Source organism: Bos mutus, chromosome 4 (assembly GCF_027580195.1).
Source record: "Bos mutus isolate GX-2022 chromosome 4, NWIPB_WYAK_1.1, whole genome shotgun sequence".
NCBI classification, from domain to species: domain Eukaryota; kingdom Metazoa; phylum Chordata; class Mammalia; order Artiodactyla; family Bovidae; genus Bos; species Bos mutus.
In genome coordinates, this window is record NC_091620.1 from 32,236,209 (window position 1) to 32,264,058 (window position 27,850).

General features: G+C 37.4%; 1 protein-coding gene across 13 annotated transcripts in view; it reads left to right on the forward strand.

The window, feature by feature from the left end:
* Positions 1–27,850, forward strand: part of CADPS2 (calcium dependent secretion activator 2) — a 585,913-nt gene that overhangs the window by 432,555 nt on the left and 125,508 nt on the right. For 9 of the 13 annotated variants that reach the window (XM_070369312.1, XM_070369316.1, XM_070369317.1 and 6 more), the window contains 4 exons: positions 3,521–3,622; positions 15,135–15,198; positions 18,216–18,339; positions 20,420–20,440. In XM_070369312.1, the coding sequence (XP_070225413.1) occupies positions 3,521–3,622; positions 15,135–15,198; positions 18,216–18,339; positions 20,420–20,440 (311 nt within the window). The remainder of the gene's footprint in view (positions 1–3,520; positions 3,623–15,134; positions 15,199–18,215; positions 18,340–20,419; positions 20,441–27,850) is intronic. The other 4 variants (XM_070369311.1, XM_070369308.1, XM_070369315.1 and 1 more) reach the window with 1 other exon arrangement.

A 27,850-nucleotide genomic window follows, 5' to 3' on the forward strand; every position in this document is an offset into this window, starting at 1 on the left:
AGAAAGCGGAGCACCGAAGAATTGATGCTTTTGAACTGTGGTGATGGAGAAGACTCTTGAGAGTCCCTTGGACTGCAAGAAGATCCAACGAGTCCATCCTAAAGGAGATCAGTCCTGAATATTCATTGGAAGGACTGATGCTGAGACTGAAACTCCAATACTTTGGCCACCTGATGCAAAGAGCTGACTCATTGGAAAAGACCCTGATGCTGAGAAAGATTGAGGGCAGGAGAAGAAGGGGACGACAGAGGATGAGATGGTTGGATGGCATCACTGACTCAATGGACATGGGTTTGGGTAAATTCCGGGAGTTGGTAACGGACAGGGAGGCCTGGCGTGCTGCAGTTCATGGGGTCACAAAGAGTCAGACGCGACTGAGCGACTGAACTGAAACTGAAACTGAAAAGAAGTTCCGCCATTGTTGCTTCTCAAATATAGCTTCCATTTTTTATTAGGGGTTTCTCTTATTGCTCTGTATTTTCTTTTAAACATAGAGGAAGGACTGCCCTGGAAGTCCAGTGGTTAAGGATCCATGCTTCCACTGCTGGAGGCACAAGTTCGATCCCTGGGTGGGGAACTAAGATCCCACATGCCTCATGATGCAGCAAAAAAAAAAAAAAAAAAAAAATAGAGGAAAGACAATAATGCATGGGCACTAAAAGCCCTGGATTTGGAATGTAAGAGACCTAGTTCAAGTCCAGGATCCTGTCCTTACAAGCTGTGTGACCTTAAGGAAGTCACCTAACCTCCCTGAGCCTCAATAGCCTCCTCTCGTGGGGACTAGAGAGAAGGTTACTGTGTTCAGGCTATGTTACTGTACATATTAAACAGCACAGTACCCAGTGCATTGATCATTACTTTGTTTGTTTTAATAACAATCATGACAAGAAGATATTAATGACACAGAAGTATTTGTATTTCCTGGGAAGAATAATTTTAGAAGGAGTTGTTACTTTAAGGCTTGACTACAGCAAAGTTGCCATTTAGCCTCAATATTTTAGATATAGAAGGTCACTTCATATACCGGATATTTAGTACACAGTCTGGTATATTGGTGTATACATAGTCTGGTATATTGGGTCTTCACTTGTAGCTCAGATGGTAAAGAATCCACTTGCAGTGCAGGAGACCCCAGTTTGATCCCTGGGTTGGGAAGATCCCCTGGAGAAGGGATAGGTTACCCACTCCAGCATTCTTGGGCTTCCCTGGTGGCTCAGATGGTTAAAAATCCACTTGCAATGTGGGAGACCTGAGTTTGATCCCTGGGTTGGGAAGATTCCCCTGGAGAAGGGAATGGCTACCCACTCCAGTATTCTTGCCTGGAGAATTCCATCTACAGAGGATTCTGGCAGGCTACAATCCATGGGATCGCAAAGAGTTGGACACCACTGAGTGACTTTCACTCTCTGACATACACACTAAAATAAGGACATGTGAATAAGAGCAGGTCCAAAATATAAAATGTATTTAACCTATCAGATGTGTACCTAATTTAGTAATGAGCTCAGTAAAATGACAGCCCTTCAGTATGAATAACCGTCTGTATCTCAGTGAAGATGACACAAGCAGCATCCCCCTGACTAACTTTTCTCACTCTTTGCCGACTGAACCCCTGGCTCCATTCAGTCAGGTAGGCGATGTGCCCCAGTGAAGTTTCATATCACCTGATGACGTATACTATCACTGTGGATTAGTCTCCTTGGATAGTTGAAACAAACAGTAAAATTCACTCAAATATAATCACATGGCATCCGTCAGAGAGCCAGATCAAGGGCTGTGTCAGTCATCAGAACAAAAAAGATAAGGGCTTTGCTCTTTTTCATCATTTACATAAGTGTATTTAGTGAAATAATCACCTACAACTTGGTGGTAAGAGTTTTTATGCTATGTGTTAATAATAGCATAATGTAAGTAACAGTTTTCGTCTACCCAAATTCCCAAATTAATGAATTATATAGATAACTCTCTCCAGTTCTACATCTGTGATCATTGATAATAGTCATTCTTGGGTTATAGTCTGGGTTTTGTGCTGTTATTTGCTCAATAGGTAATAACTCCAAAGTAAACATGTGAAAAAATCCATTGTTAAATTATTATAAACCATTGGGGTTAGCTCATAGTTCATTGCTCCAGAATTTAAAATCAGATTTCCTTTTTTTCTTTCTTAAAAATTTTGAAAGACCAATATTTTGCCATTAGTTTTTTTTTTTTTTCAGTTAACTTTCAAACTGCATTTCAATGGATCAGAATGAAATATAATTGTAGGTAATATTTTCAAAGCATAAATTCAAGCAGGATACAACTTTCTGAAATAATTATTTACTCTGTTTTAGAAAAAAATTCTCAGACTTTACTGATAGCTGTTTTTATAGAAGGTCTTTAAGCCAGTCTGATTCAGGTATAATCTTAGAATTAATTGCTTTTATCCTACTTGACTAGTTTATAAGTATCAAAAATGCACACACACACGCATACATCCTTTTGTAGAAAACAGTTGGAAGAACAAATACAAATCTTGTTGGAAAGTTATTTTTAATATCCATATTTTTCATAATCCTCACTTCTACCTATTTTATACATAAACATTAAAATAGTAAGTTAAAATGATAAGTCTTCGGAAATTAAAAATATAATCTTAAAAAAATAAGTTAATTGGACAAAGAATGATTGGTGCTAAGAAATGTGAAAGATTCATTTTGTTGAACTGTATAAATATGTAAAGTTAATGCAGAAGTCCTGTATCTTTTTCTCTGTTTTTAACAAAGACAGTTAAATTCACATATTGAAAATTTTAGATGAGTGCTATACTACCAGATACTTAAATTGATACAGAATAAATTCTGAATCCATGCTGTTAGGTATATTTTATATTTTCAATTCTAATCTCTTAGTAAAAGAATACTTCTGTTTGGTCATCATCTTTATTTCATAAGCATATTTGGTTAAGCACAAAAATCTTGAAACATAGGTAGACTTTCTTCTCTGTGTGTTTTCATTCAAGTGTTTATATTTAATTTATATTTAAACGAACAAAAAGAGCAGTAAATCACTACACGTATCCAAAATGTCTTTTCCGTATATCTCTAATTTGACATTAGCTCAAATTTTATTTGGAAGAGAAGCAGTTAAGACATTTTAGCTTACGTTCAATATATTCTTTATAATAATTCCATTCAGGATATTTAATTGGTCAACTGTTTGGTATCACTATAAAACACTTTTCATTGCCATTCTCAAGGACTAGTTATTGTTTTCTGGATCTGCAAACTATTTATTGTTATCCTTTGCCTTGAAGGCTCTCTAAAAGAGAATAAATGCCTTCCATTCATTCCAGGTCAAAATACGGAGCAAACGACTACAAACACCTCCAATAAAATTTCACTGTAGACATAATAAGCTTTATGTATACTGTGAGCCAATGTGCATTTTCCTTTATTATTTTGATTTTTCAGGGAAGTAGAAAAATATAAAATATATTCATTTTCTATCACTAAAATTACTGATTCTACTTTTTTTTCAGGCCTGATGGAATTGGAACTGTTTCCGTGGAAGAAAAAGAGAGATTTGAGGAGATAAAGGAAAGACTGTCTTCCCTTTTAGAGAATCAGATAAGCCATTTCAGGTATGTGCTCCATTAGTACAAGTGTTTGCTTGCTTAATTCACTCAATCTTCTCATCTCCTACAAATGTGGATTATGTTGTTCTACTACCGCTCAAGTACTATCAGTTAGCTTCTCCTCCATTGCTTGCAAGGTATGATCTACACATTCCTCTATCTGTGGTCTCCTTCCCAGCCTGCCTTTTCAATTTCCGCAGCTCATTAGGTAGCCCCCATCCCCTGCTACATCCATTCCACTCACACTGTCTTCTCAGCTTTGCATAAGCTGTTTACCCCTTCCTCCTGCATCACCAGGCAAGGAGACTTTCTCATTTATTCCAACAGAGAGTGGAAACCCTGAAGTCTTTTATTGTTCATCATCTGTACTATGCCCTCGTCACCCATCGCCTAGTAAGGATGTGCACTTAAGTCCTTAGTTATCCTTTTATTTACATTCTGTGAGAAGAAGGACCACAGTGCACCTGGCACCGTTTCTCAGTCAAAAAACTGAAGTACTGACACTAAGAAATATTTGCAGGATGAAAGATAAATACCTTGATAATATTCCTTTTTTTCCCTGATTATAGAGGGCTTAATAGAACTTAACGGCCAAAAACAGAATTATGCCTTTTTCTATTACTCTCATCATCAGATCCTGTAAAATGCTGCCATGCCAACGTATTGTATCTTATAGCCCATCTGTCATGTTGTGGATCTGTAATTTGGAATCATTTCATATGAACTTATTGAAAAATAAATTTAGTTAATATTGCCCTCAACAGTTTGAAAACACTGTATTAACCATGTGAACAGTGTATGGCTGCTCTGAGTCTCAGTTTCCTTATTTGTAATAGGAAAAGCTTAGACTCTGTGATTTTTTAAAATGATCCTAAAGGAAAAAGTTATCATAGGATATACTATTCATCTGTTTCCCTGCATTAGTGCTTTCAGCTGGAGCTGGTACCACCAACTAAAGGTAAGTGAATAAGGGAAGATTTACTTTCCCATGATATTGGGCCTGGGTCAGTCATTCAGCGCTGTATTTAGAAATGCTATGCATGAGACAGAATTATTGGAGAATTATGAGAATTATTCTGTCCAAAAGGCCAATAAATTCACATTAGCAAACACATTTGCAGAGGATATTTATGCATTTGCTGCCAAAATTAGTATCTTTCAGGTTGTATAGACACCATTATATTCATTGTGTATGTCATTTAATGAAAGTATGTAGTTGTTCTGTTGTTGGCATTATTGAGACACAGCTCACCATTCAGTTGAATATCTGTATCAGGAGCTGTATAAGTCTCCATGGTTACTTGTAGACCATGTGCAAGTAACAGATCCCACCTCATATTGGTTTAAACAAATAGATGCATATGTTCACTTACACACAGCTCTCAGATAAGGTGAACTTCAATACAGGCTGAAGTTAGTAGCCAGGGCTCCATTTCTCTGTGTTTCTCACATGGCTGTCTTTTTTCATGGGGTAGCTTTAGCCCTAGATGGGTAGCAAGACCAGGAATTCCTGACCTCACATTTATACATGGAGGTTTAAAAGGAAGCTAGTAGAGGCTCTCTCTTTCTGTGATTCTCTCTTAAGATGGAAAGTTGCCTTAGAAGATCCTGGCAAACCACCTCTCATATCTCATTTGCCCCAGATAGGTCATAGGCCTGGTCCTTAACCCAGCCCAGGGGCCAGAGGAAGCCCATCCACTAGGTGCTTACTCACTGACAAGTGATGGGACCACCATGATTGAGTCAGCCTGGTCAGAACCAGCCCCCCAGGAGCCTACCACCACAAAAGGAGTTGTGAAGTGTGAAAGTGTCAGTTGCTCAGTTGTGTCCGACTCTTTGCAACCCCATGGATTATAGCCTGCCAGCCTCCTCTGTCAATGAGATTTTTTCAAGACAAGAATACTGGAGTGGGTTGCATTTCCTTCTCCAGGGGATCTTCCTGACCCAGGGATCAAACCCAAGTCTCCTGCATTGCAGGCAGATTCTTTACCATCTAAGCCAGCAGAATGACTATTGTCCACATCATTTATTGTATTCATTTCCTCTCTCTTACAGTTTTATTTCTCTACTTTTCTGTGTAAAGTCTGTAAAAATGTACTTGAATTCTTTTTCATTTTTATTTCTTTGATGTACTAAAGATAAGAGCTAAACCAAACTGCTCTAGATACTTTGGGCTGACTTTTATATTCCCTTTTGATATATGTAGAGTTTGTATAAATTTTATGTTTTGTTTTTCCTGAGTCCATAGAAAACTGGATGAGAAGAAATGAGGTTAAAATAAAACAGAGGAAATTTTAGGTTTCCATATAGACAAATTTGGAAGCATACTTAAATTATCCATGAAGATTTTCCTAAGGATTCTATCAAATGATCTTCCTTAGCCATTTATCAATACATTAAAATTTAGAGAGAACATAAATTACTTATCAGCTCACACTAAAGAAGTAACCAGAGTACTATTAATAACTCTTGCATAAAAAATTTATTCAGGCCCAACTGTGTTTCAGAAATGAATTTCAAAGACACAGATAAAGTAAGGCAAATTAAATTAAACATAAATGCAGGACTTCTGGTTAAAGACAGCAGGTTAAATGCATGTCTGGCTCAGCTTCCTAACAGAACCTAACCAAAATAACAGAACAGTATTTTTCAGAAGATAGAAACCTACAAAGACAAGAGTAAAAGAGGAAAAAATGGAAAAAAGTTTAAAATGTGGAAGTCAGATGAATGGGTAGTATCTAATTTAGCCACCCAGGAAAAACTGGATCATAAACTGCAAGTAAGGAAAAAGAAAGACGCAATCTAATTTATGTCATACAATCGCCAAAACATTTGGAACTGCCAGTTGTAAACCCTCCTGGAAATTAAGAGTAGGACGATTTGCTGTAAATCTGCTTAAGACACTTAGATCCCCAGATCTCTTTTCTAACTCATCAGCTAGGCTGCTGCCCCTCCCCTTCCCTAGCAGAGCACTGCAGGTTTTTTCCCTAGAGAGGGTAAAATTAGAGGGTACCTGGGGTGAGGTGGAGGAGGGGAGGAATAGGCGCAGTTGGAGTTCGGGATTATATAGAAACGTGGGGATTAAATAAATGTTTATTCTGAAATTTGAGAATCACAGCCTTCTCCTTCAACCTCACGCACTTGGCACCCAAAATGCTGGCAGGCAGGCAAACAGGCTTACACCTTCCATACATATTCTAAGTGTCTTCCCCTGGGACTCTGACTAGCCCGAGAGAAAAGACCTAAAGCTGTGAAAAATAAAGACTCCCACAAAACAGCTCAGCTCTAGTCCCTGTCAGCAAAGACCATAGTCTACACTTACCCACCTAGGTGTGTATAGCTTCTGTTCAGTTATTTAATAATGCAGTTTTGAAAATGATCAGACAGCCAAGGTAAGGCTTCAGATATTTGAGGAAAGCATTTACTGTAGGACTCAAAGCCCAAACAAGTAATACAAAACAGCAACTTGGGAAAAAAACAGACTATATGGGGGAAAAAATGGTGGAAGAGGTGGTGGGAATCTATTATTAATACATTTGGAGAGATTTGAGAAGATAGAGTGTTTATGAAACAAAAACAAGATTTAAAAAAAATCTTAGGGAAAAATAAGAGCTGTTAGAAATTGATGCAGATGGCACAAACAATACATACACGCTGTTGAGAAATTAAGTTAATGAAACCTTCCAAAAAGCAGGAGAGTGAGAAGGATAGGAAAATAGGAAAAGAGTTGGCCCTTCCTGTCCTCAGGTTTCACATCCCTGGCTGGATCGATTTGGATTAGCTGAATCTGCATGTATACAGGGCTGATTGTACTGCACCATTTTATATAAAGGAATTGAGTATCTGTGGATTTTAACATCCATGGGGGTCCTGGAATCAATCCCCCACAGATACTGAGGGACAGCTCTACAAAGACAGGAAAAATGAAGCATCTGCTTAAGCATTTCATTATCATTCAGTTCAGTTGCTCAGTGGTGTCCGACTCTTTGCAACCCCATGAACTGCAGCACTCCAGGCCTCCCTGTCCATCACCAACTCCTGGAGTCCACCCAAACCCATGTCCATTGAGTCAGTGATGCCATCCAACCATCTCATCCTCTGTGGTCCCCTTCTCCTCCTGCCCTCAGTCTTTTCCAGCGTCAAGGTCTTTTCCAATGAGTCAGCTCTTCTTATCAGGTGGCTAAACTTTTGGAGTTTCAGCTTCAACATCGGTCCTTCCAATGAACACCCAGGACTGATCTCCTTTAGGATGGACTGGTTGGATCTCCTTGCAGTCCAAGGGATTCTCAAGAGTCTTCTCCAACACCACAGTTCAAAAGCATCAGTTCTTCGGTACTCCGCTTTCTTTTTAGTGCAACTCTCACATCCATACATGACCACTGGAAAAACCATAGCCTGACTAAGCAGATCTTTGTTGACAAAGTAATGTCTCTGTTTTTTAATATGCTGTGTAGTTTGGTCATAACTTTTCTTCCAAGGAGTGTCTTTTAATTTCATGGCTGCAGTCACCATCTGCAGTGATTTTGGAGCCCAGAAAAATAAAGTCAGCCACTGTTTCCCCATCTATTTGCCATGAAGTGATGGGACCGGATGCCATGATCTTCGTTTTCTGAATGTTGAGCTTTAAGCCAAATTTTTCACTCTCCTCTTTCACTTTCATCAAGAGGCTCTTTAGTTCTTCACTTTCTGCCATAACGGTGGTATCATCTGCATATCTGAGGTTATTAATATTTCTCCCATGATTTCATCATCATAAATAATAGGAATTCCAGAAACAGTTAAGGCTGAAGGTAGGAAATTATCAGTAAAGTTATTCAAAACAATTTTCCAGAATTAAGAGGCATAAGTTTTCAGGTTAAAAGAGTTCATTGAGTACCAAGCACAATGAATTAAAATAGACACTCATTAGAGTATGTTCTTAGGAATTTTCACAATCTTGGACATAAAAGTGGGGATCCCAAAGCACAAAAAAATCAAGAATCAAAATTACTCCTCAACACTGATTTCTTCTACAACAGTTTTTTGTTTGTTTTGTACATTTATTTCATATTTTATTTTGAAATTATATTTATAGAAATATTGCAAAGAGAGCACAGAAAGTTCCTGTATATGCATCTCCCAGGTTCACCTAAAATTAACATCTTATATGATAACTTAAAAAATTACATTGACACATACAGTAACTTATTAAAGCCTACCATGTGCCAAGCAGTGAACAGATTTTTTTAAATGATCCTTTTCTTTATCTTTCATTTTGATGGGAGGAGCAGTACTGATATTCAGAAAGCAATTCATCAGTGACTTCACAATTTTGAGAAAAAAATTATTTCCAGCCTAAAATTCTATACTAGTAAATGTCTCCATTAAGGGTAGAAAGAAAAAAAGAAAGTGAAGTTGCTCAGTCATGTTCAACTCTTTGCCACCCCATGGACTGTAGCCTACCAGGCTCCTTCGTCCATGGGATTTTCCAGGCAAGAACACTGGAGTGGGTTGCCATTTCCTTCTCCAGGGGATCTTCCCCACCCAGGGATCAAACCCGGATCTCCCGCATTGTAGGCAGAAGTTTTACTGTCTGAGCCACCAGGGAAGCCATTAAGGGTAGTGGTAGGATAATGATATTTTCAGGATATCATAAAATAATGATACTTTGAAAACATGTGCTTCCCATATTCCCTTTCTGGAGAATTAAATTTACCAAGATAAAGGAGAAGACAAAGAGGGAGAATTAAGATGTCTGCAACACGAAATCAATGTGAGAGAGGAAGGAATCTTCATAGTGGTAGCTAGTAGAGGCTCCCAAAGTGGAGTTGGGCCTAGAAAGAAAATAGTTCTGACCAGAGCAGGTCAGAAGATTCTTAAAGTAGGTCAAAGTGACAGACCATGGAGATATTTTAACATGACGAGAGAAGTTGTATTAGACTAAGTATATAAAAACAAAATTAAAAGAGACAAATTTAGCAAAGTATTAATTATAAACAAAATAGTGGCACATAGAAAGTAATCATATTAAATACATCTCAGTTATCTAGGACATTTATGTAATTAACATAGATAGTGAATTTAGATCTAACCCACAGAAATGATGTAACTGCACCAGAAAGGTAGGAGGAACCGAAATTATGTTTAGGATGGTACAAAGTAGTCTTTAAAAAAAGCAACTTTACATCCAAGATGGAATAATGGGATGATATTTACCTTCCACCTGAAACTTTTTTAAAGACAAAATATGTGGGGGAAAAATGCTTTTCAAGCTAGTAAATAGAAGACAATGAATAACAATGATTCCTAAGAGATGGGAGACAATGAAGAGGCCCCTTAATTGCCCTAGCTACATGGACTTCCCTTGTGACTCAGCTGGTGAAGAATCCACCTGCAATGCGGGAGACCTGGGTTCAATCCCTGCGTTGGGAAGATCCCCTGGAGAAGGGGAAGGCTACCCACTCCAGTATTCTGGCCTGGGTCAAAAAGAGTCAGACATGACTGAACGACTTTCACTTTCACCTGGGCATCCCTGGTGGCTCAGCTGGTAAAGAATCCACCTGCAATGTGGGATTGATCCCTGGGTTTGATCCCTGGGTTGAAAAGATCCCCTGGAAAAGGGAGAGGCTACCTACCTTAGTGGTCATGTATGGATGTGAGAGTTGCACTATAAAGAAAGCTGAGTGCAGAAGAATTGATGCTTTTGAACTGTGGTGTTGGAGAAGACTCTTGAGAGTCCCTTGGACTATGAGGAGATCCAACCAATCTATCCTAAAGGAGATCAGTCCTGGGTGTTCATTGGAAGGACCGATGTTGAAGCTGAAAGTCCAAAAGTTTGGCCACCTGATAAGAAGAGCTGACTCATTGGAAAAGACCTTGACGCTGGGAAAGATTGAGGGCAGGAGGAGAAGGGGACGACAGAGGATGAAGTGGTTGGATGGCATCACTGACTCAATGGACATGGGTTTGGGTGGACTCCAGGAGTTGGTGATGGACAGGGAGGCCTGGAGTGCTGCAGTTCATGGGGTTGCAAAAAGTCGGACACCACTGAGCAACTGAACTGAACTGAACCCACTCTAGTATTCTGGCCTGGAGAATTCCATGGACTGTATAGTCCATGGGGTCACAAAGAGTAGAACACGACCGAGAGACTTTCACTACCAAGTCAGTGTTTCTAGATTATGATCCAGGAAGGAGGAATCTGGGCAGATCCCAGTGACACCCTGACTTGAGAAGACAGAGCTGAGAGTCCAGGAAGTGTAAGGCAGCCAGAGTTTTCAACTCAAAGCTCTAAAGGAAGAGAGTAGACAGACTTGCAACTATTTGCTGAGGGCCCCCCTGGAGTCTTCAGCTAAGTAGTGATCTGTGCATCACTGTGAAGAAACTGTTCGAAGTTGGACAAAGAATTATGGAAAGGATTATAAGGGATTTCTTTACACAGAGCTAGGGCTAGTTTCAGTTTTTAGTATCTAAAATAGAAGCCTAAATCATGAGCATCAGGTAGAATACAGACGATTTTGCCTCAGTAGTGGAAAAAAAATTAGCCCTGGAATAAACACTGTCATGGTCTTTCCTAAGGAGGTTTAAAACCAAGATTCATATAATAAAACTATTTTCAAGTAATTTAACTGCCTTCCAGAACAAAATTCAAGAATATTTAAAGGAATACAAAAGTTTTCAGCCACCAATATGGTAAAGCAACAGCGTCTAACATCCAGTCTAACATTCTCAGCATACAAAGAAATAGTAAAATACAACCAATTAAGAGAATAAATACAAGCAAAAGTGAAAATGACACTGAAGATAGAATTAGTGAACAACAGTATTAAAATAATTATTGTTACCGCATGCCATATGTTTAAGCTGTTAAAGGCATCATGGGAAACCTACAACTAACATCATACTTAATGGTAGAAAAGGAGAATGTTTTCCACCTTTGTTCAAAAGCAAGGCAAGACTGTGTACTCAAAAATCAATAATTAATGTGGTGTAGAGTCCAGTAATAGACTCACATACATATGGTCAGTTGATTTTCAACAAATGTATAAATAATTTGCAAAGTATACTTTATTCAACACATGAAACTGACTATTGGATATCCCAATGTAAAATAATAACCTGGATCTATAGCTCACACTTGGTCCAAAATTTAATTCAAGATGGATAGACATAGAAAACAAAATCTGTGTCACTGGACCAAGCACAGATGCTTAAATGAAAGACCGAAATAATGATTCATAAATGGAAAGATGTTATCTTGAATTTTATCAACATTAAGAACTTTTGATCTTCCAAAGACGCTGTAAGGGAATCTCAGAATGGGAGAAAATATTTATACAATACATATTCCTCAAAAGACTTCTACCAATAATATGTAACACTTTTTTTTTTTTAAGCTGCACCACATGACTTGCAGAATTTCATTTCTCTGACCAGGGATTGAACCTAGGCCACAGCAGTAAAGGCCTAGACTCCTCGGTCACCAGGGAACTCCCCATAAATAACTCTTAAAACAATAAGAAATACAACAACCCAATAGAAGGTTGTTTTGACAGATACTTCATTGAAGATGTATGATGGTGAAAAGGCATAAAAATATGCTCAACATCATTACTCTTTAGGGAACTATAACCTAAAGCCACACTGATTGACAGAAATATAAAATGATACAACTCACTTTGTAAGATAGTTTATGATTTTTAAAAAATGAAACACCTAAGGTATGACCCAGCTATTCCACTTTTAGGTACTTCCCCAAGAGAAGTGATGGCATATACCCACAGAAAGACTTTGATATGAATATTTATACCAGCATTTTCATAATAGCCAAATATGGAAACAAGTCAGGTGACCATCAACAAAGAATGGATTAAAAGAAGTATTAGATTACTTCTGAGAAATGAAAAGGAATGAAATGTTGATGCATTGCAATAGCATGAAAGGATATCAAAACAACTGAGAGAAATCAGACCTAAAAAAGTTCATACTGTATGATTTCTCTTAACGTGGAATTACAGAAAATATAAACTAAATGACAGTAAATGAGCAGTTGCCTGGGCCCCAGGTGTTGGAAGGAAACGTTGGGGGTCATGAATATGAATATTGCATTTGTTGTCGTGATGGGTTCACACATATATACCATGCATACATGTTGTCAAAATTTATCAAATTGAATACTTTATAAATATGTGTAGTTCATTCTGTATCACTTATACCTCTAAATCTATTTTTTTAAGTTAAGTACTTCTCTCTCATTGTGGAAAGTTAATAGGATAATATCTAAAAGTGGAAAATTAAAAATTTGAAATGTTTTCATGTAGGTCAGGGATATGACATTTAAATACCAAAAGAATCAGCTAAAAGTTTAGAACATGTTTTCCTAGAGAAATTACTTGAAAAGTGGGATGGAACTGACAAAAACAGGTTTTTCATAAAAATCCCCTTAGAAGAAGTTTCCTTTTAGGCTATGTGCATATGTAACTTTTATAAAAATAGATACTGTATTTAAATTTTTAATTTAAAATTCAAAGAAAAGAAATAGTTTAATCATTGGGCAGATCTATGCAGGCTCATTTATCTGTGTAATTAATTGACTAAAGTGAAAATCAGGGTGACTTTAATTTATTCAGATTAAGTATTAAACTTGGTTGAATTTTTTTTGATAATTGAGTGTTTTTCACTTTGCTTAGCTATTAGAGAGCTATCAAAGTGGTAAAAACCCAAAATATTTATCCTGAAAAGCAGAACAAAATGATTCCCTTCTTTTCAAACTTGTTTTGTGAGGATTAATTAAGCTTCTGTATGGTTATTTTCTGTATTTTATTGATTCAGGATTACTTGTACTCTGTAAATGTGTTAAATTATTTACACATCATGGGCAGCTAATGCTAATTCAGAACATACCCAGTGGGACCTCAGAGCCCTGAAATGCTAAATGTAATCTTCGGATCAGTAACATTCCATTCATAAAATGTGTCACCCACAGGTTAATGGAAATAAACAATAGGAAAGACAATGGGTGGATTATGCAAATATACTGAAAAGATTTTAAGCAGGAGGAGGGGACTACAAGAACCCAATTTGTGTTTTATTTAAACATGGATTAAGGTTTATGGTATACAAAATGACTAAAGCTACTTTGCTAATACTCAAAAGAAAAGCACCAGTGGGGTGGGAGTGGGGGGCAGGGAACTCTGTCAAGATAAATTGGTGATATTTTTTATGTATGGGTGGGGCAAAGTGTTAAGAGGATGCAGAGAAGCAAGGTTAAATGAAGGAAAATTTTAACAGTAAACAAAATGATGCACAGTATTCTAAAGAGAAATGTGAGTGGCTAGATTTATATGACACTCATTTGCACTTATCTGACACCAATGAAAGTTTCACAAAACTAAAACCTAATCTGAATATAAATTCAACTCCTGCTTTGTGAGGAATCAGTCTTTCCGTGTAAAATTTGGATCCAGTAAAAGAACTTGAGTTTAAACTATGTGTGCTTTGGAGGGAAACCTCTTCAAATTACAGTGTGAAAAATCATTCCCATGATACTTATGCCTTAGAAAATATGTCTACTGAGCCCTTGGGTAATGAATGGCAAAAGACATGGAAATGGGTAAACTTTCCAAGTTATTAGTTTGAAGGTGTCTAAGTCAGAGCAAAATGGTGCCACAATAGCCCAGCTGCCTCAAGCACTTGATCTTGAGGCGGGGCAGTGGGGAGGGGCGCGGGGTGGGTGGATGAGTGGAAGAGATCAAGGAAGGAGGCGCTCCTGCAGGATGAAATGGCTGACATTCTGTGCTCTCTAAGTGGAAATTGACCCTAAGAGGGACCCCTTGTAAAAAGCAGTAAACCTGCCCCTACCATGTGGCAGCTGACTTATGAGGAGCCCACGCACCCTCCCAGCTCCGACCCTCATTTCAGAATATCCACGTGGCCTGCCCTCCAGTTATCCATGTGTATGAGGATTACATGGGACTAGAAATACTTTGGATAAATGACTTCTGGCAAAAGAGCTGCAGAAGGCGGGAGGGGTGGGGTGGGGGGACGATGCAGTGACACCAGCGAAGACTGGTAAATACGAGGAAAGGTGGGGAGCTGGGACCTTGCTTCCCACAGAAGTTAGATATGTGGTGTGGGTTTCCATCTTAAAATCACACATAAATACACGAGGAAGTGGGGGAAATCATTTTATTTTATCACAGAGTTTGAATAACAGAACTTAAACAAGAAATTAGAAGGAAATGCATTTTAAGTTTCCTTTATAGGACCTTAGGGATTCCGCTTTGATTACCATATTTTTCAATGTACCTGTATCACGAAACTTGAGAATCTTTTTCATCACAGTTTATACCTTTACCGTTTTAAGACATTTAAATCATGGGACTATATAAATTTCAGCAGTTAAAAATTTCCTGCATGGGTCAGTGCCCTTTTAACCGTGTTTTACTGTTGTCCAATAATGCCAAGTAATCGAAAAGGGCATTATTAAGCATTTTTGGATATTACATGTTTGACTCTTTTGTTCCTCCTTTTTTAAAAGATACTGTTTTCCCTTTGGACGACCTGAGGGTGCGCTGAAAGCTACACTTTCATTGCTTGAAAGGGTATGTTTGAACATGACTCTGTAAGTACTATTTGCCTTCTCAAAGGCTGTATAGTTACTGAACTAGGCCACGGGCCCCATTCCTTAGGAGTGTGATATCTTCTACGTTTGTTGCGTTTTATCAGTTTATCACTTTTTCTTACTACATTCAAATTCTTCTATATCCTCCTTTTCTTCTCCAAAACCTTTCTGAAGCCTACACCACTGCCATCCTGAGTTTATAGCATCCTTTTGGTAATATCCATTTTTCCCACCTCTTCCCCCCCCCCTCAGGAAATATAGTCATTTTTTATTTCAGCTTAATATAATCATCTGTTTCTCAGACTTCACAGTTGTCTTATATTATCCCCCCTTATTTGTACTCCTACCTGTCATATTCCTCATATCTGTAAGAGTTCTCAGCATTTAATATTCACACACATATCATTTCTTTCATTCTCAATTTGTCTCAAAATTTATTTCAATTCAGTTTATGTGTTACTTTGAGTGAATTCACAAATGACAGAAATTGATGATCATAGAAGTCATGAAATTATATATGAAAAGTAAACAGCAAATAAGGCTTTATGTCCATGTTAAAAATCATTTATTAATGGAAGTATATTCTCCACTGCTTTTTTTGTGGTAGATTAGGTGAGAAAGGGAAATATCATTTCATCTATCTATAAAACTATTCACATGCTAGTTGGAAACTAGCAGTTGAGTAATGTGGACAAGTTTTATTCCTTATCCATATTAAAAAGTATATCTAGCGATCATCTCTGTCTCATGATTTGATTATTCTAGTCTTGATTTGTTGACTTCAGAGCACTTGTTCTTACTGATTTTTCTGCTCAAGGAATTCCAGGTAATGCATTATTTATTCGCACCTCTCTGAAAAAGCAAAAAGGGGAGACAGTGTTCAGTGATTTAAGGGTTTAGGAGAGGAGAGCTAGAACTGATGACTGAAGTGAGATCTTTGGAATACAGATCAGTGTTTCTATCTATCTATCTCTGTCTTATCCTTGATCACTGTGAATATTATTGTCATAATTATTTTACTAGAATGTTTATAATATTAAAAGTTGCATGTAACTCAGACTTTTCATAGTTTTCATTTCATCCTATGCATTAAGGTATTGTTGATGAGACAAAAGTCTTTAAAGGCAGCTTTGGTTTTTAGAACGGCATCCCATCCTGGGTACCCAGCGCAGCCTGGCTATGTGCTGGTTTCCATGGCAGAGCTACTGTCCTTCCCCCAGCAGGGAAGAGTTAGTAATAGCAGAGATGCCCTCATGCCCTACACTGACAGGTGGCAGAATGAACAGTGACCTTTATTTCAATTATAGTAACTGATCATGTCTCTTACTGAATTGAGGAAATGGTAAGGGCTATTTCTTCATTTTCATGTCTGTACTTACTGACATCTTAGAAAAATAAAATATGTGTGTGAATTGTTGATACTTACAATGCCTTGAATAAACATGGGGAGGAAGCATGAAACATATGCTATGCCTCCCTTTTGCACTTGCCAGTCCTTTCTCTGTACTTCTCCAGGAAAGGAGATTCAGTTTCCCCACACACACCTCAGACAGTGTCCAGCTTCTAGATACTATGAAATACTGCCTGATTTTAACATTTTAAAGCTGTTACTGTTATTTGAAAGCTTGGCACCATGGGGAAAGTCTAATAGTAAAGTCTAATCTTAAATTTTAGTAGTAATCACATTAAAAAGAATAGTGCCTGTTAATGCTTTAACTGTAGGCAGAAGGATTTTTTTCTGTGTGGTAATGAAGAGTCTAATGTGCAGTTCTAGTTAAAGTGCCGAATATATGTCAGTGTGTTAAAGATTTTTAATATGAGAATATGAAGAAATTTTAATTTGATAGGAAAGGGAAGTTTTAAGTGATAAAATTTGCTGTTTTAAGAAGGAAACCTTGCCTGACAAGATGAAAACGTGTTGTCAAGGGTCACCAGTGCTAGAATAATTGAATGAATTTGAGATTAGAAAATCCTTAGTGCCGAGGCTGGTCAAAATAGAATGATATAATGAAGCATGAAATGGATGTCTTCATGTTCTTTTAATATTTTTTTCAAAGTGAAAAACTGATAGAGTAATAAGAACATTTACAAAAGTATTGTCTTCTTTATGTTAAGATTTTGCTATACCTGTATCTTGTAGAATTTGAATGGAAGCAAAGCAAGAAAAATCACATTACTTATAGGGAAGATAGAGTTTGACTAATTGTATAATTAAAACTTACTGTAAGCAGTTTTTTTATCACTAGGAAAGTTTTAAGGAAAACTGTCAAGGAGTCATTATAAAAGTACTTAACTGAGTTATATTTTGAATTCTGTATATAATTGCATTTTCCATTTGCCAACAGTAATACTTGTAAATGGAAAATCTAAAAGTGTAATTTAGGAACCCATAATAATAATTTAGGAAAGTAATCAGTTTTTTATTGTTTTTTTTTTTTAATTTCAGAAAGCTTCCTTTTGTTTTGACATTTAATAGTCCTTTCATTTCACTAAGACAAAGAAGTCCCCCCTTCCCCTCCCCCAGCCTCCAGCAGATCAAAATAAAGTAAAATTAGTAAGAGTAGAGATCTTGATTTTTGTAGAGTCTGTAAATAATGCTTATTTTAATGGAATTTGTGTTTTCATGTATATTGCTCCAAATATTTAAGGATTTTAAATCAAGGATGTACAAGGTAAACTTTGCACAAGGACAAAAGTTTCGTCCCAAGGACCGTAACCCTCATTTGAAACAGCTGCTCTAGTGGCTTTGTGTTTCCCTGGAGGAAGAGTGACAGTCACACTGAATGGTTGCTTGGCCTATGGGAGTTTTTGATGTCCTTACATGAGGCTTAGACAGGAGGAGCCAAGACTCAGAGGTTACTGCGCAGTTGTGAAGTGCCTACTCATTGCCTCCCCGGAGGTTACCTAGGACCCCTTCCTACTAATAACATTTAGGACAATTTGTGTACTTGCTTTTCATATTCTATACAGTCTCTGTCTTTCTCTTTTTCTCTCTAGGTTTTAATGAAAGATATTGCCACTCCCATACCAGCAGAAGAGGTGAAAAAAGTGGTCAGAAAATGTCTTGAGAAAGCTGCCTTGATCAATTACACGAGACTCACAGAATACGCCAAAATAGAAGGTCAGTGCAGTGAGCAATTGCTGAAGTGGCCGTGAGAGCCAACAATGCCTATTAACTGCATTTTCTGTGAGAAGTCCTTTCCTTCCCTGAACAAACCTGTGCCATGGCAAAGGGAAATGTCTCATTAAAATCTCAGCTGGTGAACTGAAGAGCTTTTTCCTATTCATTGCTTTAATATGCCTCCTGGGACTCTGCTTGAATGAAAGACCCGGGATTCGTGCTTAAGTTGTCCTTTGTTCTTATTTTGAGTTTTGAAGAAACCAAAACGTGTTTTCATGGGTTGTATTTTTTGACATTACAGTGAGTATGTCTAACATTTAAAGGATGGGCAGTGTATTCATTCTTGGTCTGTAACAGTGTAGTGTTACATAATTTCATTTTCGCTTCTGCAGCATCTCAGAGAAAAGAGGAGACTTGTTGATTATGGTGAGGGCTGAAACAAACTGATAGAATGTTCTTGCAACTTTTAATTGCTTACAATATACTGATGCATTTGAAAGATTAGATCTCTTGAGAGGATTGTGCATTTTTTCTCTTTCTTCAGGTTTTATTCATTAAGGATAATTATTCATTTTCTTCATTAAGGTTTAAGATGCTTAGAAATACATAGATTGAAATTTGTGGAGAAGTCACACAATCAGCTCTTATCTAACCGTCCTTTGACTGATATAATTAAAAGCAATAGAAATGACCTCAGATTCTCTAATTATCATAAAACTAGCTTGTGTAATACATGTAGCTTTAACTTAGGGAAGAAAAAGTTTATGGTGTTAAATAGTTATCTCTAAAAATAAAAAATAATTGTCCATTAGAAAAAATTTTAATGACTTCTAATATAAAAGTGTACTTAATGAATTATAGGTTTATTAGTTGATATTATGATAGATTCATCAAAATTGGGACGGTGAAATAGATGATTATAATTGGCTATGTTATATCCTTTTTTCTCTCCAAACCTGATCAGGCTTTCTAACGAGCACGTGATAACCAACCTCCTGAGTGATTAACAAAAAAGCCATCCCATCACTATAGCAACCAATATTATATCACGAGAGTAACAACATGAGACCTCCTTAGTTACCAGTTTAACATCATTAATTATGATATCATGTTGTGTTAAAGCAAAAGCGATGAATATTAGATCATTTGGGGAAAGTAGAAACAGATTGGTTTTCACATTTTCAATACTCATCCAAACAATTTTCATGTTTTGGGAATATTTTGGGCTTTGTGAACATGGATTGAAAGAAAATATATATAAATAGAGATACTAAAACTTTCAAGTTTGGCAAAGAGAAAAAACTTGTGGATAACCTAAGCAAACACAATATTGTTTTATCCAAATATTATGAACCTTGTACAAAAAAACTTTGAGAATCCTTTTGGTTTTTACTATTTTAGTTAATATTTTTGACCATTATCTTATCCAACATTGGTCTTAACTATTTTAGTTAATATTTTTGACCATTACCTTATCCAACAATATTGAAAAAATATGCCATGTATTTTTAATTTTATTTCTGTATTTATTTTCTAGTTGTAGAGTCTGTTTTAATATGGACAAATGAAAAACTTTCTTTTATTTATGCAGAACCGTGGGCTTCTTTCATTAATCAGCTAAATAAACACATCAACAATGTGATCAGAAAGAAATGGTTATTCTGAATCACACACAAAAACAAGTCTGTGTTAGAGAACAGCCTAAAATAGGGTCCAGTGGGGTGGGAGCAGGGAATTCTCCCACCTGTTCCTTTCTGGAGTCATCCCTCTCAGAACATTCTAGAAAGGGGATCTTAGAAATCTTGTCAGGTAGGACTGCTGAGCAGTCTCTTTTCAAAAAAAAAAATGCATGCTTATTAGATAAGGAAAACTTTTATGCTTTTCATTTTCTCCCTTTCCCCTCTTTTTTTTTGTATCTTCAAAAATAGAGTTTTGCTTCATACTTAGGGTGAGACCAAGAACAAACTCAACTTTAAGTTAGAAATTGGAAGTGGGCTGATTTCTTTGCTTTTACGTTATGCAAGTGAGTGACATGGACAGACTTTGCTTTTCTCCTTAATTTTCTTCTCTTATGTTTTAGGCCCAGCAGAAAAGGAAACAGGTAATAAATGTTTGTGCATGCGTGTGCCGTTATTTCTAACGTGGGGGTGTTATGTTTTGATATGGACGAATAGCTCTTTCCCTTTCAGGGGTCTTGTTTGATCACTTTGAATAAGATACGGAAAAGATTTTGACTTTTGTTGGAGCTATTGCTAATGCTTTGTAGGGAAAATACAGGTCATTTATCTCTGCAGAAGTTCAGTACTATTTTTTGATATGAGTTCAAAGCAATACATGTTAGGCTGTATTAATGTTATGCATCAGGTTTTAAGCATGTACACTAATCTTATTTGGAGCTGTCGCCAATATTTGAAGGACTCTTACAGCTAGAAAAAAGGACCATCTTCCTTTCATCATTCCCGGAAGATAACCTGAGATTAAAAACATATAATGCTGTTAAATAAAAAGTAAGCTGCTCTTACCTTTGCAAGTTGTTCATCATAGCAGAGGTTATAAAACTCCATCCTCAAGAAATTGCTGGGAAAGAGTTCTTCTCCAGGTCTCTAAGGTTTTTTAAAGGTTTTGTTACTTTTGTGTGTGTGCATACCACTTTTTGCCATTGTAATTAATTTAATTACAGGGGCCATTGTGAGTTCATCCCATCCATCTCTGCTTCAGATTCTTGCAGGCAAGGTCTCTACTGCAATTGTTCACTGTTTTGTCTCCTACACCCAGCCCATGACACAAAGTAGATACTCACTACTTGGAGAGAGACAGAAGGGCCATTAGTTAGTTCCACCTGAAAACAGAGGTGCTTGAGACAAGTGATGGACCTTTCTAATGCTAGTTTTCTCATCTTAGTCAAATTTTGCACGCGGACTTATAGACAAGTTTACTTGGGTTGTTTTTAACTGAAGTTTTCCATTCAGGACACTATTTCATTTTTGTTTTTGCCTACCTTCAATTCTCTTCCAGTATTTGACCTCAGAAAGTGTCAGGAACAAAACACTCAGAGTGAAGAAAAGGGGAAAGAACACACCTACAATGATTGCTGAAGTGCACTTTAGAAAAAAATGAATTCGGAAAAGAATATGAGACTCTCCTCCCTTCTCATGACAGCCCATTGTCAGAACCACAGTCCCATGCTCTTTAACAAACTTTTTCAAAACCTTTGAGAGCATTTTATCCCCCACATTTCTGTTGAAAATAGTTTTTACGTAGTTTGCAGACAAGAAGTCCAGGGTTGTCAGTGGTTTTCCCGTTTGCCACAGAGTAAACAAGTCAGCCAGCTGGGACCAGAGTCAGGTGTCTTGATCCCCAACCTACAGTGGCTACGCTTCGGCCCCCGTGAAATGAGACGGGGTCACAGTTCGCCTTGGTAAGAATGGAGCAGAGGTAGTTGCCCTACTTGTGAAACTTGCTGTCCCCTGCGCACTCAACTTCCACCAGATAAAAGTCGGTCTTCCCTTCACTTATGTTTAACATCCCTGCCATTTCTCAGCTGTCTAGGCTGCAGACTCTGGGAAAAAGACTTTTTAAAAATTAAATGCTTGCATAGAAAAGAGAAAAAAAATCGGTATAGTCTCAGTAGTTTAAGTGAATGGAAGAGAAAGATACCCTCCATGAAAAACTGTTCTGAAGTAACAGAAGAGAGGTTTTTAAGAAATGTAGTTATATTCTTCTAGTTGCATTGGGTTGCAAGTTAACAGGGTTGCTTAGTAAATGTTCTTGGAGGTACTTTTAACAGTGAGTAAAAATGAGAGTATCAGTTGCATGTGGAGGAGCTTAAAAGCTTGATAAAACTTTGAAATAATACTCTCTTGAGTATTATAATCATTATCCTTAGTTAGTTTGTACAACGCAAAGAATAAAATTCATCCAGGGTTTATCATCATTTTGTCGTCTATTGACCTGCCTGTTGCCCCAGGGGTTTTTCATTTGTACTGCTTCAATAGTTTCTTAAACTGCTCTTCAAAATAAATATTTTACAGATGAGGCAACTGAGACTTTAGAAAAAGTCAGCAACTTGCATGAGGTCATGCTGCGATTAAAATTCAGCAGACCTGAGATTTGCACCCCTGTTCCTCAGTCACCATAGCCCCCTCCATGCTCTTCCTCTGGCTTCCCTGCCTCCAGGGCTGTCTGATCCAAAGTCATGACATTTTCTGAGAAACCACTCACATGCATCACAAAAGCCAAGGGTTATTTGTACAATCACTTTTTCCAAAAATAGTATTTAATAAGAGGAAACAGTTACATGCTAGGCACTATTCTAAACACTTTACATGGATCCATTTATCCTTTACAACCTCTCTTTACAGTAAATATTACTTTTATTTTAAATATTATTTTTATTACCTTTTAGAAAACAGAAGCAGAGGGGTAATTATCTACGAGCTGGTCTCTGGTCACATAGCCAGTAAGTGGAAGATTAGAACCCACTGTCTACCTATTAAGCTGTCTTCATATTTTCCCTGCGTCTTCCTTCCTCTCTATTTTGCACCTGGTTAAAATGGACATATGAAATGGAACATTGCTGCCCATAGACATACAATGAAAGCCGTATTTGTAACTTAAAATTCTTTGGTAGTTGTATTTAAGAGGTATTTAAAAAAGCAGTGAAATTAATTTTAAGATTATAGGTTATTAACCCAATATATCCAAATATTACCACACAAAAAATATATTCAGTATACACAGTTATTACAATATTTTACATTCTTTTTTTCCTATGATGTTTTTGAAATCCGGTGGGTCTTTTCCTCTGCCAGCACACCTCCATGAGAAGTAGCTACTCATCCATATCACAGTGACCAGTGGCTGCTGAACTGGACAGCACAGGTCTCTGGTGGAAGGCTAAGAGGACTCCAGAAACTAAATCTTTATTTTCCCTGACACTTCTAAAGTGTCAAATGTTGAATGTAATTAAAATGTGCCACTTCTCTACAACCCCGAATGATTCTCCCTTATTTTTCTTTATAACCCATATGATCTAACACAGAAGAGAGTTATTTCATCCAGCTATTGTCCCAGAATGTTAGCCCCTCCCCGTCAAGGGCAGGGCTTGTGTATTTCAAAACTGCTGTATCTCTAGTGCTGAAAAAAGTGCCTGGTGCATTGTTACTCGATATAAACTTTATTGAATAAATGATTGAGTTTATGGCACAGTGATCAGACTCTACAGTAGAGAGAATATCTGTAAACTAGCAAGCTGGCTTACAAAAGGTCATTCAAACCAACCCCTGAATAGTTAACAGTATAGAGCAAAAACGAACCAGTGATTTAAAATAACAAGATTGGAAAAATTAAACCAGAATTTCATGCCCTTTATTAGGGTGGAGGTTGGGGGAGGCGTGGTGAAGAGGCTTTGGATCACACAAGCCAGAAGTTATAGACAGCAATTGTATTAATTACAGCTAGTAATCTAACCTGTTTCAGTAGTTGTTTCTATAATTTAGAATGATGTTCAGTGTTTGACTCATAATTCTCATCCTTGGGAATTCTTCAAATTTTCCATTGGCAGCACAGATTTGAAGAGAAAAAGGAATTTTACAACTTTATATTAGATGAAATAAAACAGATGAGCCCTCTCTAAATGCCTGCTTTCCTTCTTGGAAATTACTTATATGAGTTTTATGAGAACACGTTTGTAATTCATTTGAAGAACCTAAAATTTCTAGAAAGCAATTTTTTGTTGTTGTTGTTTGAGATTTACACTGTTGCAAAATCAGCTAGTTTCCTCTTTGGTTGAATTTTACCCCTAACTTTTTGCATAATAGGATCATTTTTATTGATAATCCAAGGTTGAAAATGATACTGAAACTAGGTTTCTAATTGTGTGTGTTTTTCTAATCCCATGCCTTATTGATGCAAATTAGTTATTTTTAAAGAAGAATCCATTTGTTCTTTAATTCGAGGAATTTTTTTAATGGACAGAAACAACTATAAAATGTCTAATAACCATCTCTGCTTTCTCCTAAAAACTACATAACATTTTGTGACTTACAATAAAAGAGAAGGAAGACCTCTCCTTAGAGCTTGCCTTGACCTGAGATGTTTTACATCAGTTTGGTACCTAAGCTCCTTGTAAATCTCAATACGTGGAGGTGCCCTGAACAGAAGGTAGCATGGAATGAACACTCAGAGGCTTTGTGCAGTGAGGATCTGTCTGGGCCCTTGTTGCCAGGTTCCCGGCTCTAACCCCCTAGTGCTCTCATTTTCAAGGTCTCAGTTGAACAGGAGAGACGTGCTTTCCCAGAGGGCCGCACTGCTTGCTTTCTTTGAGTGGGGAAGTTGCACTGCAGCTCTACTTACGTCATTAGGATGTGTTTGCCATCTGGGTGGCATTTTAATTTAGCACTTCATTGTCAAAGTGGAGCAGTAAATAATAAATACATGAAACCAGTAAAGTATCTGCCTGCAGTGCAGGAGCCCCTGGAGATGCAGGTTTGATCACTAGTTGTGGAAGATCCCCTGGAGGAGGGCATGGCAACCCACTCCAGTATTCTTGCCTGGAGAATCCCATGGACAGAGAATCTCCTGGACAGAGGAGTCCATGGTGTCACAAAGAGTCAGACACAACTGAAGCAACTTAGGACGCACGCACATTCTACTTAAGGACATGTGTACAGAAGTAAGTATATAAACTGCAGAGTTGATGAAAATTTTTTTGTTAATGAATAATTTCTTTCTACTATTTCCAGGATAACATAACAGTTTACTATCATCAAAGTTTTTTGAGTTTCCTTACAAATTTGATTTTTAAATTTTTGAAGGATTATGTGTTACCATGAATTCAGGCTAGAATGTCTAAGTAATAGACCTGAAATCTTGCATTCCCATAAACCCTGACAACACTTTTCAAGAGGTAATTTGTGTACTAAAAGAAACAAGTGGAAATTCAATTGTTAGTTGCTCAGTCATGTCTGACTCTTTGCAATCCCATTGACTGTAGCCTGCCAGTCTTCTCTGCCCATGAAATTCTACAGGCAAGAATACTGGAGTGGGTTGCTACTCCCTTCTCCCGGGGATCTTCCTGACCCAGGAATTGAATCTGGGTTTCCTGCATGCAGGCAGACTTTTTACCATCTGAGCCACCAGGGAAGCCCAAAGTCCTTGCCTTGAAAATAATAAAATTAAAGAATTGAAGAATTTCTGTCCAGCTTTTAGGACATTGTGACTTGGACTCTGGCATCTTGGCCTGAAAGTAAAAACCTCAGTGACCGTTTCTACATCTGATAATTTCAAATGATGGTTTAGGGACAAATTGATAGATACAATTTCTGACTCTAAAACAGAATGACCTGTTGTCATTTTCTTTAAAATATTTGAGAAAATCATATAAATCTATAAAGTTTTTTTTTTTTTTTTGAGCTACCCTGATTTAGTATCACTGATTATCTAGATAGGGATCAAATTAAAATTCATTTTTGCACTATATATAAGGAAAAGCTGTGAGAATTTTTCAGGTAGTCAATAAAATATTTAAATTAACTAAGAAGATAATTGTTTTCTGATAGCTATAAATTACTTTGATTCTATCAGCTAGGATGATACAATTGAAATGTTAATTTTAAACTATTTTTATCAGTATGTCCTTGTCAATATATTGATGTCTTTCACAACTCCTTGCCACACCATTAACCTTATTCTATATGATGCATGCACAGAAGGTATTAAGACCATATTCTTTTTTAAGTATTATGCAAATAATATAAATTCATTTTGACTATTTGCACATCTGATCTGGAATAAATGAGGATTTCTAGTACGTTTATTTGCCCCAACTTTTCTCTCGCACCAACTCACTAGGCACTCAAGATAAGCAATATAAAATTTGCGTTCATGTCAGTTAGCCAACTGATGACAATGTTGGCAGATTCGTTCCATATATCCAAAGCCAGTTTGGGAACATAACAGGCAGGAGTTGCAGAGATTATTGACTAGAAGAGGCAAGTGAAGGCAAAGCTTTAATGTTTTGTGTGTATCTTCCGTCAGCTTAGGACAGAGTACAAGTGTGTGGTACAGTTGCTCATTAGCTCTCTGTACACTCAGGTCACTAACCAACTAAGTGAAAAGTCAAATGAAGACATGAGGTGCACCCCTGTATGCCAGTGGCAGCATGATGGCAGTGCTTTCAACACTCCTGGGACCTCTGCACCCACTGTTTATCCACAGCTTTAGTTACCAAAGGACAAGGGTTCTGACAAAGCATGGAGACATTTCTTTTCAACTTTTTATTTTATATTGGAATACTGAAGCTGAAACTCCAATACTTTGGCCACCTGAAGCGAAGAACTGATTCATTTGAAAAGACCCTGATGCTGGGAATGATTGAAGGTGGGAGGAGAAGGGGACGACAGAGGATGAGATGGTTGGATGGCATCACCAACTCAATGGACATGAGTTTGAGTAAACTCTGGGATTTGGTGATGGACAGAGAGGACTGGTGTGCTCCAGTCCATGGGGTTGCAAAGAGTCGGACACAATTGAGCGATTGAACTGAACAGCTAGTTAGCAATGTTGTAATAGTTTCAGGAGGACAGCAAAGGGTCTTAGCCATGCACATACATATGTCCATTCTCCCCCAAACTCCCCTCCCATTCAGGCTGCCATGCAACATTGAGCAGAGTTCTCTGTGCTATACAGTAGGTCCTTGTTGGTTATCCTTTTGGAATATAGCAGTGTGTACATTTCCATCCCAAATTCCCCAACTACCTCTTTTCCCCATTCTTCCCCCCCTGGCAACCATAAGTTTGTTCCCTAAGTCTGTGAGTCTGTTTTTGTTTTGTAAATAAATTCATTGTATCATTTCTTTTTAGATTCTAAATATAAGGGATGTCATAGGATATTTCTCTTTCTCTGTCTGACTTCCTTCACTCAGCATGACAATCTCTAGGTCCATCATGGAGACATTTCAGGACACTTAGCCCTGTCTCCTCTAAAATTAGTCCTGGGTCTGCATTCCTCTAATGTCCTTTCTGATTGACCTTCATTTAGTTCTGGGAAAGCATTAGTATGTTTTGCTCCATCTAGAGCAACTGTTGGCTGCACTGTCATGCTACCCTCTGCTTTTGGCTTCTGTCCTTTATATTGGGGTTAATATTGCCAGTGCTGAATGACTTGTCATGCCATAAAGTCTTTTGTGACCTAAGTGAGCAGACCTTTTCCTTGATCATCAGTCTCTTTGTCAATGTGTCATCCATCTTTTTTTCAGTTATCATTTTATTCTGTTTTAAGTGTGAATTGCAATAGATAAGGACAGTTTCAGAGACAGTCATAGTGTATTCCATATATAAAAGAATGAAAACCTGAGTCAATCATGAACAATGTTCTCTTTCCAGATTAGGCTATCATAGGAACATGACCCTAAGTCTCAATGACACCTAAATTTAAGATTTTTTAAGGGCAGTACCTTTTAGTCTTACAAAGGGCATAGCAAGCCTCAGCTTTCTAGCTCTGTAGCTGCAAA